Below are 17,690 nucleotides of genomic sequence, written 5' to 3'. Positions count from 1 at the left end.
AAAACTAGGCTCTTAACTGCTGGCAGGTTCCCAGGAAAAACAATGATAAGTCAATAACCGGTCAATAGTACAAGTGCAGCCATTTAAGCAAGAAGGTACAAAGAATTAGAGCGGAAAAGGCCATATACATGCTTGTTAAAATAAACATTGACGTTAAGCTGCACACAGCTCTCTTCGGGTTATCATACTCAATTAGTCAGTATAAGGCTCTTTTGCTCCATTTGCTTTTATGACAAAACGTATCATCACATTTTCAAGTGTACTATATTGATGATAACATATTTTAATAGAATGGTGTCTCATATAACACATTGTCTCATATAATTAACCAATTATGTAGCCACGTTAAAGGCTCAGTACAAGATTCTTCCCATCTATTAGAACAAATTTTATCCTGTACAGATATAATGTATAAGCAGTTCTTGGGGTCAAAATAAGTCTGTTCCGTTCTGTATGCTTCTTATTAAAAAGCCTTTTATTGTCCAATAAATAGGAAGTGCACATTAGCATGCTTGTTGTTCACTCTAGTCTCTGAGAGTTCGATTTTTAAAAATAAATTTCACGTAAACACAATTATTGATTTCTAAAATATGGTCTAACCTTTCTGAAACTTCCCCACCTACAATTTCCCAGAACTGTAGTTAAGAGCAGGTAGTTTATTCAAATCAAACTGCTGAGGTGTAGCGAAAAAGTAGCAGAAAACTGGGTCACAGAAATATGAAGTGTCATGTGATTTCATGTTGTGACGAAGCATCCATTTAGAGCGTAATATAAGGCTACAGCGGTGAGTGGAGGCCTTGTGTGTGTGAGGGGAGGAGGTGGGGTGTGGTGTTGCCTAGTCTCAGAGGAAATTGCCCTGCGCTCTCCTTCATCACTGCAGGTCTGCTTCCCCCTCCTCCTCTCCTGGATGTCCGCCATTAGACACGCTCAATTGGATTCCTGTCAGATGCGCGGCCTCGCCCTGGGTCTCCTTTCTACGGGTGACTGAGCACGCTCCGTGTGTGTGTATGTGTGCTGGTGTGGGTCCTTGTGCATGGAACGGGTAAACGTCTCTCCCTTATAAAAACTGTCAACATCAAATCACATAGACACACAAGCAAACAAGCACAGGTTACACACAATGGACGCATGACTATATTCACTCCTTGAGACAGCACACCGCTATTAGCATGGGCCTTGGCACAGCAGGGTAAATGCTGACGCAGATTTGACCCAGAGGTTGTGCGGTGGAGATTTACTGTGTGCCTATGTTGACTGACCCAGCCTTGGCTTCTGCTGGATATGTCTGTACTGTACGCCGAGCCCATTTGGACGAATTGCTGAGGTGAAGCAGCTTACACCTTGACCTACCACAGGGGAGTAAATAGCTACCAAGGGAGTTTTGACCATATAATGCTAGTCTTTTAAACACTTGGCCTCTCCACCTTTCACTGGCACAGTCATTAACTGTTGTTGGTGCAAGGAAATGCTTCTATACACATTGGTTTGAACATAACTTGTAGAGTATATACACTGCTTTTCTTAGGAGACCTTAAATTATATTTTAAAAACACTCTTGGGAAGTGTATGAAATCATTTACTGCAGACATATGCGTGCAAGTCTAGTCTGGAGGTGAGCTGGTTAGACTTGCTATTAACCCCAAGGATAGAACCTCAGAGAAATCGAAGACTCGAATAAGTCTCAGAAATATTAAACCACAAAATGAACATGGCCTGCCTCTTGAGCAGCCTGAAGGCAGGTGGAGTGGGATGCTCATGGTTGACTGCGTGTTTACTTGCCTGTCAGGAAAGACTATATAGCTATAGTTTCTGCAAGTTCAATGCAAAGGGATAGGGTAAAAATGATAAAATGAATAAACATTTTCACATTGGAATAGGAAGCATATTCTCAATGCCAATAACAACACCAAAAATCCACTGATAACTACGAAGCAACCCAGTCCATTTAGACTCAAACAATGTACAGCCAGCACTTTAAAACACAAAGAAATCTAAAGCAAAAATAATGACTATGGAGGGAAAAAATGCCATGAAATCCATTTGTGTGAGTGTGGTAAATGTTAAATGGGGGGCAGGGTAGAAACTTCAGAGGGCTAATTAGCTGCTATTATCTGTATCGCCCAGTGGCCTGTGCCACTAATCCCACTGATTAAACACAGTTGGTCTCCACAGCAGAAATCTCCAACTGGTATTGTACTGATTTGAATTTTACCCCAGAAACTGCTGCGGGACACTCTGCTGGCATATTCGGTATAGGAACAAATAGTTCCAGTAGTTTGTTGTATTAATCCATCTCGATTTTCGATTACATTTTATTTAGTCTTTTCAAGACAAAATAAATTATTACTATCGATTCATTGCCCAGTCCTAGGAACACAATATAAATAGTAATAATTAAGCCAAACGAACCGAGACATTTTAGCTGCTGTATCGATCACATAATAATATTGAATCAAGATACAATTATCTCTCTATCTCTCTCTGTTCTTTTGTACTTATGGCATCGTACAGTATGTACACCTTCAAACTTTCTCTCACTCTTGTATACTCACAGAAAACATGGCGCGGAAGTTGCTCAAATCGGTGAACAGCTCCTCCACAGAGGTCTTCTTGGGGTCGACAGCGAAGAACTCCAAGAGATTTTGATAGAGCGACTCCATGTTGCCGTGCATGATCACCAGCTTGGCATACTGCTCCCGCGCAACCGTGCTGAAGCTGTGAAGTCAGTGTCAAGGGCAAAATCCATCATGTAATATCTGACTTCACTGTATTTTTGCGCATTATGGTAAATCCTACTTGCTGCCTGGCAGAGGTGAAACTTGAGAAACCTCTTGTCAGCGGTGTACTGTAATGTTAGCATTGGGAGACCTGGTAATATAAGTGGGGTTTGTTGCTACACTGTGTTAGCTGCCATAACCCCCTGCAGCCTACAACATCTGTGAGGCACATCTGGCCCCTGGAAAATGGAGTTTAAAGGACCCATATTACACTATTTTCTGATCTATGTTAGAATGTTTCCTCATCAAAATCTTGGACTGTCACCCGGAATTGTGTTTTGTTTCATTCACACGTTTAACACGCACGCTCTGCATATATAGGGTGTTTGAATTCTTCTCTCAAACAGAAAACACTGTGTTCCACCTTGTGATGTCATGTGGTAATACAGGAAGTGCTCCACTGTTTTTAAACTACCGCTTCATGACATCACAAGGTGGAATGGAGCATTTTGAGTTTTGGAGATGCAGACAGATTAATAATAAAGGATTTCTCAAATATGTGTGAATGAAAGAAAACACAACTCTACTTATGATTTTGAGGTGTTAACACCATTCTATCATGGCTTAAAACTCACAAAAGTAATAGTATATGTGTCGTGTACAAAAATAAATATGTAAGTAAAAAAGTCAAAGTTAAACCATTGTTACTTTTATAGCCATACTAATTATTGCAAGTGTCTCAAAAACAGTAGTAGTAGCTGATACAGTGATTCTTATAATGACCTTAATTACTTGTAGATTTGCGTTTTCAGTTTTGTACAGAGGCTTGTCAAAGTTTACCACTGAAGGCAGGCAGATAATTTGCAACAAAAGCAACTGTGAAAGTATCAGAAAAGTTAAGTCAAAACATGTTTCTAACTTTTGCTGTTAATGACTAAGGATTTCTTCTTTTGCAGATAAAAACAAGCACATAAACAGCCTCACTTCAGGTCAATTGTCCACCTTGATTATGGCTCAATTGATTGGCCAATTTGAGGTCTGAGTTGTATGTGGCAGAGAATACAAATATCTCTTCACAACAAACTGAATGCAGTTCAATAGACTGAGTTCCAGATTAACTTGTCAGTCTGTCCATGCCACAGCAGCCACAGTTGCAACAGAGGAAAGAGGCACAAGTCAAGGCTGAGGGACCCCAAAGAGAGCGAGGCTGATAAGTATCATAGTGGACAAAATCTCTCCTTTTTACTTGCTCAGTCTAGTGCCCTCTACATCTTACTGTCTCTCTTTTTGTCTCAAATGTTAATACTATTTTTTGACAGAATGCCAAGTGAATACCATTTACAGTGTTTCTAGAAATATTACTGAAATATTAATGAGGAGGGTTGCTAAGAAGGCCATCTGGCTTAATAGCAGTCCTGACCATTATACAAAGCACAGCAAGAGGACATCTTTCAAGTTTGACATCAAACTACAAAAGGAAATAAGAACTTGTAGTGCGCAATAATTAGGCAAGGTGTTAAGAAACATTGAATAGAAAAGATATGTTGAAGAGCAAATGGTTTCTTGTGTGTTTAGAAAGTTACTTGATGAAATTTGATTTTTGTGTGACCGGCAAAGAGAACAAAGCTGATAATTATCATAGTGGACAAAATCTCTCCTTTTCACTTGCTCAGTCTAGTGCCCTCTACATCTATTTTGTCTCACACTGTAATACTATTTTTGTCAGAATGCCAAGTGAATACCATTTACAGTGTTTTTAGACATATTACTCATCTTTATAATTGAAGAGGGTTACTAAGAAGGTCATCTAGACTAATAGCAGTTCTGACCATTACACAAAACACAGCGAGAGGACAACTAGCAAACCAAAATACAAAAGGAAACAAGAACTTTATGCAGTAATTAGACAAGGTATTATGAATAGAAGAGAAAAGAAATACTGAAGAGCAACTGGATCCTTGTGTGTTTAGAAAGCTAATTGATGAAGTTTAAAAGTGTAAGGCTTTGATTTAGACTTTTGTTCAACAAGACACCCGGGTCATTGTTTTCTCTTATTGTTTTCTGTGTCATAGTTTTCTAAAATGTCTGCTTAAAGTTATAATTAAAACTTTCTGATGAAGAACCGGCTGCAGTGAAAAATTGCAAGACAGCTGTCAAATCAATTCTCAGTGAACGTTTCTCTGTTGCAAGTTTTCGGCTAACTACAACAGCCTAGACTTGAGCAGCCCAGCCCCAAGGCAATTGATCAAAACTACATGAAGGCAGGGCCAAGGGGCTGTGGGCACACGCTGTATTATTGAACACAAACTTTACTTGGACTAAAACTCCGCTGTCAGAGTGAAAGAGAAAATCAAGATGATACAAGAATGATGCAATGCCAATCAAAGTGGACAGGTGTCAGTGAAATGTGAGTGCTGTTGTGTAATTAACATTCACATTAGTTTAGTGATAAAACTGATGTGTGCTCAGTCAAGTATTTAATGAGTGTGCTGTGTGGGAGGGAGAAACTGTTAAGTTAAAGATATAAAAAAAAAAAAGTATAATAAGTACAATAAATTTGATGAGCCAAAAGTTAAAAGGTGAATTATGTATCTTTTCGGGTAAACGGTCTGTCACCTGCTTGTCTGCTTGCCTTGGATGTTCCACAGTATTGCACTGAATAATACTTGATTACAACATTTTTACCTCCGCCAAGGAGGTTATGTTTTTGCCGGCGTTTGTCTGTTTGTGTGTTTGTTTGTCTGTTAGCAACATAACTCAAAAAGTTATGGACCGATTTTGATGAAATTTTCAGGATTTGTTGGAAATGTGAAAAGGAAGAACTGATTTCATTTTGGGGGTGATCCGGAAGAAATCCTGGATTCTGGATCAGTTTGAAATTTTAGTTAACATTGTGGTAAATGGGGCCAAAAATTTTGTTTCTCAATATCTCGGTTAATTATTGACCAAACCCCATGAAATTTGACTCAGGGATGGACAATGGGATCCTCTTTCATATTCCAAAGACTGATCCGGATCTGATCCAGAAGACTGATTTTATTGCAATTTATATAAAAAATGGGGGTAGTCCTTGGCGGAGGTCTGCGCTCTCTGAGTGCTTTTCTAGTTATTTTTATGTAATTTTCTGAAACATTCTGCAGGCAAAGCAATAAAATCTTCGCAGAATCTCCACCAAAAAAGTTACATTGTGCCTCTTTAAAGCAATTGCCAGAATTTTCCTATCGTATATAAACTGGATTGATACTATAAATGCTAATATACCAATTAATTTACAGCTTTAGGTAAATAAACACATACTGAATTTAAGCATTTCATAAATGATTCTACATTTTCTGTTTTACTTGTGCGCCACTTTATAATGCCATGGTCTTTTAAACAGAATGTCCTAAGAATTCAAACTTGTGCATGGCGATATGAACAGGTGTAGATGAACATAATAAACTACAATGCCTTTTCAAAAGCCACAACCCAATCTGTGGAACCATCTGTTTTTCATTAGTCATCTTAATGTTGTTTGTGAAAAACATAGCAACTTGAAAAAGTGTAAAAGTTTTTTGTTTTATATTTTCAGGAAGGTATAATTCAGTTTTAACAGGTAGTTACACAAATAACATATAGGTCTCTATGGGCTCTCTTCTAAGGATTTGCTGACGTCATGTTTACGCAGTGTCCTCTTGTAATATCATGCTCAAGTCATTAATAGAACATTACCCAGATAAAATATTCTGTGCTTATACAACCAACCTCTCCCCTCCTCATCAGCTGTTCACTTTCAAAGATCACCATAGCAAAACATTTACGATTTTGTCATGTTATAAATTCACATGTATATAATGGAATTAGTTTAAACTGATCTGATCTTCCATGTCAAACAAATTGTGTATTGTGAACATAGGCTGTATAGATAAATGGATATATCTAACCCGTTAGCTGCCTCAGTCCAAATAGAAAGTGACCATGGGGGCACTTCAGGCTCCATCGATCGTTTCCAATTGACTTTACATTGAAAAATTGTCACCCCACTCTTTGTAACTGCTAGTCAGCCTCGTCATTTTGGTCTTTAGATGTCTGTATTAACCTGCTCTACATCATCTTAGTGTTTTTATTTCTCTATGTTGTATGTAAATAAATTCCTATTCCTAATATAGAACTTTGCTCCAAATTTGCCCCATAACTGCTAGCCTCTTGAGCTTCATTTGACTGAAGCCAAACGCTATGGGTGACCCCACACTCCCTTAGCCCAATTCTTTAAACAGCCTATGACGGCGAACCAGAATTCAAGATAAATTGAATTGGTTTGACTCCATCAATTACATGAAACAAGGGCTTGAAACCGGGGAGAAAAAAATAAAAATAAACACTGAAAAGATGGTGTGATTTAACAGTGGTTTTGCCCTACCTTTTTCTACACTAGTTTAGTTTTAAAATGATCAAACTAAAACAAATTGCAACCAGCTTTGCACCTAATTTTGAGTGTTTCTGTCTATATTTCTAGGGATAGTCAACATAATAAGTGGGTGTGTGTAAAGGATATTGTCATCTTGGTGAAGAACATATCAGTGGGGTCATCAGGGGAGGTGAAAGTCTCCAGGTCTCTCTCCAGTTGTAGCAGCTGTCGCTCCATCTGCCTCAGGCTCTTCTCGAGATTCTCCGCACACTGACACACAAGACATATTCAGAGAAGTCATGAAAAATGTGAGCAAAGAAATACACAAAGTACAACTCAATTGCACACTCAATCAAATGCATTGTTATTTTGAGGCTGCTGTGGAGAAAACATTTTGACAACAAGGAGCAAAAATTATAGCAGAACGCGACACACTTACGCATGCTTATTATATGTATTCACAAATAAATGTCGGCAGGAGACAAAAACATCAATACAAAACATATCCAAAGCGTTTATCATTGTACTTTGCCTTTTATGCTTGTAGCTGGGGCAGTAATTACAATAATGCAATAACAGTGCTCCTGCTGACAAAGAAATCATGTCCCTTTTTTGAGCTATGTTTACAATTTAAAAACTCACAGTGCACTTTTTGTATCCCATAGAGGTGAAAATTTAAAGCCCATATTGGTGCAATTTAGTCTGTGCTGACACATTGAGCAAGCCACTGAATATAACATATAGCTGAAATTACCCTGATTATACTGTGCATGACAAAGAGGCATAAGCAGCTTATTTTAAGTAGTTTCAAAACTTCCCTTGATCCACCATGATCCATTTTAAGAGGAAGAAAGCAAAGACTTCAATGCCGCTAAGCATGCTAAAGATATTAAAGGAACAAACTTCAACACTTGAGGACTTATATATTATCGCTAATATTAACGTCAAAACTGAGTAACTTCTCTTCCCAATGTATGTCTAATGAAGTGTTAACAGAATGATTTAAAACACAGGTGATTTAATTCAACACTTTATAAACACACATTTTCCTTCTTTATACCTAATGTCTGTTGTTTCTAGCACCTCAAAGCTTAACTCATAATGACTGAATAAATCTTTAAGTTTAGTGGATTGTTTGCTACATTTCTCTAAAAACAAACTTTATTTTGTTTAAATTGGATTGTTATTTCAGTATGCTACCATCCTGAATTGCTTTTTAACGTAAACAACAATTATATTGTACCTGTGTAGTCAATTGTTTTTGTCTTGCAATTCTTGCTCTAGCCAATTACAGACAAAGATTATTTGGTTAATCAATAATGACATAAAGAAATAATCAAAAATAAGTATACAGTATTATTGGAATTACCACTACTTACATTTGACGATAATTATTTTGTCATGTACTTTGATCATAATTATTGATAATAAAAAATAAGAAAGAAAAAAAATGAATTCATTCCATTATACTGTATACTTTAAAAAAAGATGGCCCTCACCGGCTGTTTATTTTTGTTTGTTTGTCACAACTCTTTTTATAATTCATAAATTTTGATTTCAGAAAGCTGTTCACATGTTGGCACAATGATAATCTTCAGACAGTTTGAATGAAAGTGAGTAAAGGATTTCACAGTTGTTTTGTTTCAGTAACGATAAAATGGTGATGTGAAATTTGGTTTTAACATCTTTAGCCTAGACTCACAAAAAGCTTTACAATTATTATGCCTGTAGTAAATTGAAAATAGACAGAGAACCTGAGCATATAAAAACTGAAACTACAACCGGAGTGACAGTAGCCTATTTGGTAAGAGTTTTTCTCCACTGACCAGAAAGTTGGCGGTTCGAATCCCGCTCTCGACTCTTACAATCGTGAATGGGTGAGTGGTTCCTTGATATAAAGTGCTTTGAGTGCCTTGAAGGTAAAGGAAAAGTTCTGTATAAAATTTGACCATTTACCATTTCCCAAGTGTACACCGACAGAAAAACAAACAAACCTAATTCCAGGGTTACGCATTCAGCCTCTGCACTCTCCTTTCCTGAGATTTCTAAACCTTTAGTTAACAGAATAATTAATTAAACACTGTATCAGCAAACAGTCTGCAAATCTGGGATCTTTTCTCTCTGCCTCATTTTCATTATACTCTGGTTTTAAAGCTGTGTGAATATCCAAGAGACACAATCTGCTGAATGAGGTGTGGGCAGCGTGTGGGAGTGGAGCTGGGCCAGGCAAGCAGTCTGTTAATAGAAATGATTAAATTCCACTGATGATGCACTAACAGCAAAAAGAGAGGAGTGGTTTGGTTTTGTAGTTTACAATTTAAAATAAGGCATTACTTTACTTACTACAAACCTCTGTCTTGCTCCCCATATTTCCCACACTTTTGTATATTCATTTAATCTTCCTTTCTCTCTTCTAAATATACACTTCATGTTTGCAAAAAAAAAGAAAAATAAATAAATAATTGAGATGAGCCTATCATGATGCAAAGGCATATGACGAGAAATTGTCCAAAAAGCAAATTTTCGTGGCTGATGTGAATATATATTTTTTAGGATCCAAAGAAACCAATGGCCAATACATTCAGCCAATATTTTTTTAACAGTATGTATAGGGCAATTTTGATTATGTAATCTTAATTTACTTCAAACTCATCCATAGATGTGTTTTACCACAAACTGGATAAGTGAGCAGTGTAGTGACATTTTGTGCAATACCCTCTTCACACAAGTGCTCAAATTAACCTTTATGCATATTTTTTTAGCCATCTGATTGGCCCAAACAAAATATCAGTCTCAGCTTGAGATTTACCTAGATTTGTTATGAAGTGCATAAAAAATGTGTCCCAAATATATATTATGTTAAATAATAGAATAACATACAAAAAATAATTATGATGATGCATTTGGTTGTTTTTTCCTGAATGCTTACAGTTAGGGCTGCACGATTATTTGGTCATTATTGAAATCACGGTTATTCAAATGATTATTTTTTAATTAGACGATGCATTTATTCAGCATTTCCTTCCCTATCTCTCTCTCTCTCAAAAAAAACCCCCAAAACAAAACACTTTGTTATTGATAATTTATGCAAAACTTTCAAACTGAAAATAAATATAGACTACAAATATGTACCTTAGAGCAGTTTTATGATATATAAAATGAATAAAAAACACTTTGAACATGAAATAAGGCATAAAAAACATACATGTATCCAAAATAAACTATATATCTAGCTGTTTTACAATCTGTATATAAAAAAAATATATATATATATATACTTTTATATTTATATTAAAAATATATATAAAAATATCTTAATTAAATATATTAAATAAAACTTTGTTAAGCTTTATCGTTTCAACTAGATTAAATGAGTTTGGAGATCGTTTGACACAAAAATCAAAATCGCAATCAAAATGCAATTAATTGCACAGCCTTACTTACAGCAATATAGATTTCCCTAAACTGCTTTACAATTGGGTGAATAAATTAACACAAATCTCACAATAGAGACATTTGTATCAGCTGCTCTCTTTGGCCGTGGTTATCAGTCTGTTTAGGCAAGACTTTTTTTTTTTTATGAGTAGTGGGACCTGGATTGCCCCAGCGGTCCAGAGCAGTTGGAAAGAGACATAAGACATTTTCGACGAATAATAATGGGTACATTTGCAGAGGTCAAATCCCCCATTGACTTCGCTTTATTACTCTGCCTACCTGCTGGGCTATAAATGAGACTTACCGGAGAACGCGAGTATGCATAGTCTCTACTCGCAAACAGCCCAGCCCAGCAACGCACACAGCTCCTCGATAGATCATGCCTGTGATGTATGGAAATTAAGCGAGGGGAAAAAAGACGATGTGCCTTCGGAGACCACAGCCTGACAGAAAAGAGTGACTAGACTGATGGGGCTAGCAGCTGGGACTAGGAGTAGAGATGAAAAAGCAGGCCACATATATTTTACATGCGGCGGAGGCTTTATATAAAAAAATATGAAGGTCACTGAAATGTCATTGGTGCTATTGAATGTTTAATCAGTCCATAGAACAAAAGCTGCCATAGTGTGTTGTTTAGCATCATACTTTTCACATTAGCGGCTCCTCAAGGCCAAATACTTTAAAGGGCCCATTTTACATTATTTTCTGATCTTGTCAGTATCAAAAACATGGCTGGAGTTGTTTTGTTTCATTCACTTCTGTTAACACACAAATCTTACCCTGCATATACAGGCTGAGTTCTTCTATCAAACTGAAAATACAGTTCCACTGTGTGATGTCATGTGCTAATACAGGAAGTGTTACACTGTGTTTTTAAACTCCATACACCTTTGCTAGAATCATTTGGATAATTTCAATCTTAGAATTGTTTTGTTTTTGCTTTTTTTTGCCATCTGGGTGCACTGGGGCATCTATTTCAGGTTAATATGTCCGAGAGAAATCACAGGGTCCCAAAAGACAAGACCAAAACCTCTGACAGTCGAGACCGAGACAAGACCAAGATCACAGCCCATCAAGACCAAATCGAAACCATCTTTGTCATTTTCTACATTTCATTTGCACATATATATCAATGTTTTTTTTTTATATATAAATATATCTCCATTCTATCCGATTAATGTTCGTTTAGGCATAAAATAACCCAAACAAACTGCACTGCACTTAAGCAATCTGTGCCCCTTTTTGGAGCCTCACCCAGAGTTTGAGAACCCCTTCTTTAAGATAACTTCCACTGGCACTTTCCACTGGCACCGTTTCAAAGTGAATAAAGTGGGTAGGATTTTTAAACGTGTTTTTTCAAATTCCTAACTGGAGTTACATTATCTTACTGGTTTTAGAGTGGTATTTAGCAGCCTCTGTACATTTAGCAAGCCAAAACACACATCGTGACAAACACAGATTTATTTGGCATTTTATTAGGCAAACTTCAGCCCACATATCACAGTAGGCCTGCTCTGTTCAGACAGTGTAGCAATACATTTTAATTAGTTTTTGCTTCACATTTCGTCTTGCCCTTCTAATCAGAATCTAATTCTAATCATAGTTTTCTCATTGAATCTGCATGATTCACGTAGGTCACCTATTTTGGCTTCAAAACGGCAAATTTCACTGAAAGGTGAGAGATTTTCAGGCCTGTCTACTGAACAAAAGGTAGAAGGTAGCTGTTAATTGAAAACTACCATTACATGACATCACAAGGTGGAACAGAGCATTTTGAGCTTTGGAGCTGTAATCAGACAAATAATAAAGGGTTACTCAAACGTATTTGAATGAAAGAAAACACAACTCCAGGGCTGTGTGATGAAGTAAAAACATTATAACATGGGCAAAAGCTTAAATGAGTCTATTTTGTGTAACATAGGACCTTTAACTAATCTAATCCAAAACAGTTCTTTGCTGCAAAATAAAACGACTTCCTTTCAAGGTCCCAAGGCACCTTTTAATCTGCCATCTTCTACATCACGTACATCGCATCTATTTCACTATATTAAACATCTCCCAAAAAGCCATGTGTCAACTTAACCTTGGATAATGCATCTACAAATTTAAGCATGCCCTTCACAGTGGCAGAAAGGATAGATCTTGGATGATAAAAAGGCACAAAGCACCCCAATTCCCCAAAGTGATGTGCAATGTCTAGTAACGTTATAAGTTGTTCTCTGCTTTTATGCAAAAAGTCAGTGGGAGCTATACACAACATGAGTCAGAAATATATTACGCAAAAGTAACTGTTGTAAGTTTTAAGCCATATTATAATGTTTCCCTCATCAAAAACATACCAGGAGTTGTGTTTTGTTTCATTCACACATGTTTTGAGTAATCCTTAATCTGTCTACATCTCCAAATCTCAAAATGCTGTTTCACATTGTGATGTTCAAGTAACAGCTACATTTTACCTTTAGTTCAGTAGACTGGCAATTCTCAGGCTGAAATCATCCAAATGATTCTTGTGAAGGTGTATGGAGTTTAAAAACACAGTGGAGCACTTCCTGTATTACCACTGATTGAGAGAGAAGAAAGAAATCTAAAATAAATAAACAAAAATCAGGGTATGTTTCTGACGATGAAACATTATAATGTAGATCAGAAAATAGCATAATATGGGCCCTTTAACAACTATGGTGGGTACTAGGGCTGGGCGATATGGATCAAAAAATATAACTCGATATATTTTGCTATATCTCGATATACGATATATATCTCGATATATGTTCAAGAAAAAATAACCCCCTAAAACTGAAAACTGCAAAAACAAATCTGCCAATTCCACAAGATCTTTTTTTTTAAATTGAAGTGTAAGAGGTCGACAGTACATATAGGAACATTTAAGATTACAAAAAACCCTAATTACATAAATAATAATTTAACTGTAAAATAAAAGAAATAATACATATTTCCTTCTTTTCATTCATAAATAAAACAACTCAACACAAGCTCATCTTTGCATTAACTCTGTTAACCATCCCATAACCATGAGCTCATTTACCAGAAGAAGCTCAGGATGTTCCTTATTTCAATAGATCCATGTTATTATCCAGCAGTAAGGAGCTCTGAGGTTTCCCACAATTCACTGCAGATCAAACCCAACGTTTCCAAACACTATTGTACAAGTTACACTGAAGCAGATTATTAATAAAAATATTCTGCATAAATAAACTTTACATGACTAAACTTTACAATATATAAAGCATAACGACTCTAGAGCCACATCAGCTCGTTTGCGATAATAATGTGTTTAATGCAGTTTTGCGCACGTGTGTTTATATTTTACAGAAACGAAACTTAAGCGCATGGCTCATTTGCATAAACAGCGCACTTCTTACGCAGCTCAACTCGTTTAGCTTCTTTCGGGCTAAAGGACGCGACTCGGTGGAATATGAGGATGTGCTGCTGATGGTTTTGTCTGTAAATGGTGGAAAAGGTTCGTGGTGCTTGAAGCTTTTCACTGGCACCAACTTTTGGCGTTCACGGCGATAGTGACGAGTGAAGGAGACACGAGCGAACAAAATCAGGGAGGCGGAGGCGCGCGGGCGACGAGAGAGAAGGTAAACAAGCGAAGCGGGGAAATCAGAATTGAATATAAGCATTATATCGATATATACGATATGTCAGAATTCATATCGAGTTTAAAAACTATCTCGATATATTTAAAATATCGATATATCGCCCACCCCTAGTGGGTACGATTTCATTGGAATTGTCATGTGAAGTAGATCTGGACAAAGTGAAACTGCTAAAAGAACAATTTTGAATCCTGCTGTTTTCATGGTCATGTAATCTCTCTGTTGAGGCTCCAACTGCACCATGGTCACGGAGCGCGTCCTGTGGCCTTCTCAAACCAAGAAAAGGAAGACACTAAAGATTGCAGCTGGCAGTTCAATCAACATTAAATGACAAAAATACAGAAGGACGAGGCAAGATGTATGCACTTGAAGCTATAATTCTTCAAAAGTGCGAAGGAAGAAATATGGACATAGCTCAAGAGAAATTCAAGGATCCTGTTTCATCTCAGCTGTGCATTTCACCGGGGGCTTGAGGACACACTTTCTTTTATATGAGAGTATAAAGACCTCACTGGAGCATCGTTATATGCAGATTATCAAAGCTCTAACAAACGCCACAGGAGCCCTCCAGAGGTAGTCCAAACAATTAAGACACACATATCACCCACGTTTTGTCATGTTTTTCTTTTACTCCCACATACTGCACAGTGTGTAGTCTGCAGGAATCAAATAAGCTATGGAAATCTGTTTAAACCAGTTGTTGATTGTAAATCTTAAATCTTAAAATCCAGATCTAGCTAGCTGTCCTAATTTCTTGAATTCATCTTCAGTTTAGTTCTTTCCTTGATTAGACAATGATAATTTTTTAGTTTGTTTTTGATTTATTTTGTCAAAGAGGTTAAGATAAAGACCATAGACTGTACAGACATAGCTAATCTGCTAGAAGCTGCATTCCAAATAAGAAGCGAGCATTGAGGCACATCCAGCTCCATTTGACTTGGAAAAAAAAAGGTCACCCCTTTCTCTGTAACAGCAGCAGTGAGCCTAGTTATTTTGGTCTTAAAATGTTCATATTAACACACTCTACATGATGCTTTGGTTTGCTATTGTGCGTGTAATTAAATTGCTATTCCTAATATGGAACTGGGCTCTGAATTCACTCCTTTCATTTACTCCATTCATGTTAGCCTCATGACCTTCATTCCATCGGCAGAGTACACTTGGGTCCATGTTGGTGGGGAACAGTTAGGAGGATCCCACCCCACCTGAAGAGTGTTTCCAATGCACGTGGCCCAGGCTGCTATGCGTGTAACTCATGTCTAGCAAGACACACCCAATGGTGTGATGGAGGAGGATGTTGCCAGAGTTTATTCCATGTTATCAGTTTGGCTCTAACTTTACGCAGACACAGCAGGCTTTTACTAGATGTGGAATTATTATTATGCACAACAGTTTGACTTAGAGCCACTGTAAACGTCACGCATTGGAGTCTAGATGTGTTTTTGGGTGGATCTGAGTTTCACTCTACATGCTGTTTCTTCAGCTCTTCTGTTTTACAGGTCTGCACTGTTGTTAAATAACAGTTACAAGATTCTCACTATTTACATGTTGCCATGTGTGCATGGCTATTGGTCGCTTTAAGCAGTGGAAACACTCAGGGTCCGCTCCGTTCTGTCCCGTGCCGGCCCTATGGAACCAAGGCTTATGGTGACGTCACATTCCCTTAGTCCACTTCTTTATACAGTCTAGGATAAAGACCAAAAATAGTCACTGTTGCTGCTTTATAGAATTAAGTGTGGTCTGGTTTAGATATGGGTAGTGGTGTGAAAAAAAATAATACTGTACTGTTTTCTGTGATATGCAAAATTTGAACATTTAGTACATTTTCTCCACTAAAAGCTGTTTAAAAAGGGCTGTAAAACAAAGTTACTGAACATAAAAAAGAACAGAAATCTGTGTTATCCGCCAAACTTGGAGAACAGGCAATATTTATGCACATGTGGTATATTTTACAGTCCAATAAAAATTTGTGTGATAACTAGACCTAAACAAGACCTTTACAGGCACAATTTCGCATTTTTAGGATAGATTAGCATAATACAATTATCAAGATAATTACAAAAAATACTGAGATGTACATTTTTGTCATTATCACCTACCTCTAAATTCTGGTCTTACTCCTGGGTTTGTTAAATCTTGGCTTAATCTAGTCTAATTTAGTCCTTGTATGGACCTGGTTTGGGCCTATTCTGAAAGCACTTGGTAAATCTGAGCTCTCAATGTATGCGGATATACTTTCCATGCTATCTTTATAAACAATGCCTCCTCTTGAGTTGTGCCTGTAGCAATATAAAGAAGGATCTCCAGCCTACATCTGACCTTTAGCACTTTGGCCAAACTCTATACAAGAGGAAGTATGTCCATATAGACTTTCAATGAGCCTTGGTTGTCAGCCTTTTTGTAGAGTATTGTCTCTGCTAAATAGGAAACATGACCTCACAAAAGAGTCTATTATGTTGCACTAAGCGAGGAAGAACAACAGTGTAACTAACATTAAAGCAGTGAGAGACATTAGATGTTTACAAGTCCATTTAGCATCTGATCTCAGAAAAATCCCCTGAGAGAAACACAGAGGAATATAAAAGGAGTGTGTAAACAAAGACCTGCTCAAATTGGCATCAAAATGAGCAGTAAAATATTAAGAGAACATTAGCTGAACATTGTGATAATGAAGCAGTGACAGGTGAGAGTGCAGAGCAGGTGTTTTATTAAAAAAACATACTATTGGATTTGGACCTGTTAAGATTTAAAGGTCTTATATTACACAAAACTGATGGAGTTTTTAGTAGGGGTGTAATGGTACACAAAAATCACGGTTCGGTATGTACCTCGGTTTTGACGTCACGGTTCAGTTCATTTTCAGTACAATATGGGAACAAAATGCAAAACCATTTGTGTTTATTAAACCAACATTATACTAACGGGATAATAAAATAAATGCAAAGTGCTGCTTGGTAATGCTAATAAATTAAATAAAATGTTTTCAAATAAGAAACAAATGTATGAATGAAATACATTTCGTGTAAAAAATAAACAAAACTGAAAAAGTAAAGTGCAGCACTAACACTAAAAGGCCAAATTGAGGAGCGTAGGATTCGCATGGTTTGGAGGGACGTACAATATTAAAGAGCAGAGCCTTCTGTGTAGCTGCACATGTACTGGCAGAATGTAAGCACACATAAATTGCACAAACTCACTTGTGCACTGTCCTGCACCGAACCGAATGTTCCGTATTGAAAAGGTTCCACACAAATACACTGTTACACTCCTAGTTTTTAGCCATGTTATAATGCTGTTACCTCATCAAAAACATGCCTGGAGCTGTGTTTTTTTTCATTCACATGTTTGAGTAAAACCTGTTCCAACTTCCAACATTAAGCAGTAGTTTTCAAGTTAACAGACACCTTTTAACTTTAAAAACTCAGTGGAGCTCCATCACAATGTAGAACAGAGTGTTATTTGTTTGAGAGAAGAACTCATAAACATGTGTGAATGAAACAACTCTGGGCACATTTTTGATGATGAAAC

The 17,690-nt window shown here is 37.0% G+C and overlaps 1 protein-coding gene across 1 annotated transcript in view; it reads right to left on the bottom strand.

The window, feature by feature from the left end:
- Positions 1-17,690, bottom strand: part of LOC110173036 (protein diaphanous homolog 3) — a 161,459-nt gene that overhangs the window by 76,253 nt on the left and 67,516 nt on the right. The window contains exons 24-26 of the mRNA XM_055154823.1: positions 17,662-17,663; positions 7,252-7,374; positions 2,553-2,717 (exon numbers count right to left, since the gene is read on the bottom strand). Of these exons, the coding sequence (XP_055010798.1) occupies positions 2,553-2,717; positions 7,252-7,374; positions 17,662-17,663 (290 nt within the window). The remainder of the gene's footprint in view (positions 1-2,552; positions 2,718-7,251; positions 7,375-17,661; positions 17,664-17,690) is intronic.

Source organism: Boleophthalmus pectinirostris, unplaced genomic scaffold, assembly GCF_026225935.1.
Source record: "Boleophthalmus pectinirostris isolate CB_2022bp ecotype Guang Dong unplaced genomic scaffold, ASM2622593v1 HiC_scaffold_19, whole genome shotgun sequence".
Lineage (NCBI taxonomy): Eukaryota > Metazoa > Chordata > Actinopteri > Gobiiformes > Gobiidae > Boleophthalmus > Boleophthalmus pectinirostris.
This window is presented reverse-complemented; position numbering and strand designations above follow the sequence as displayed.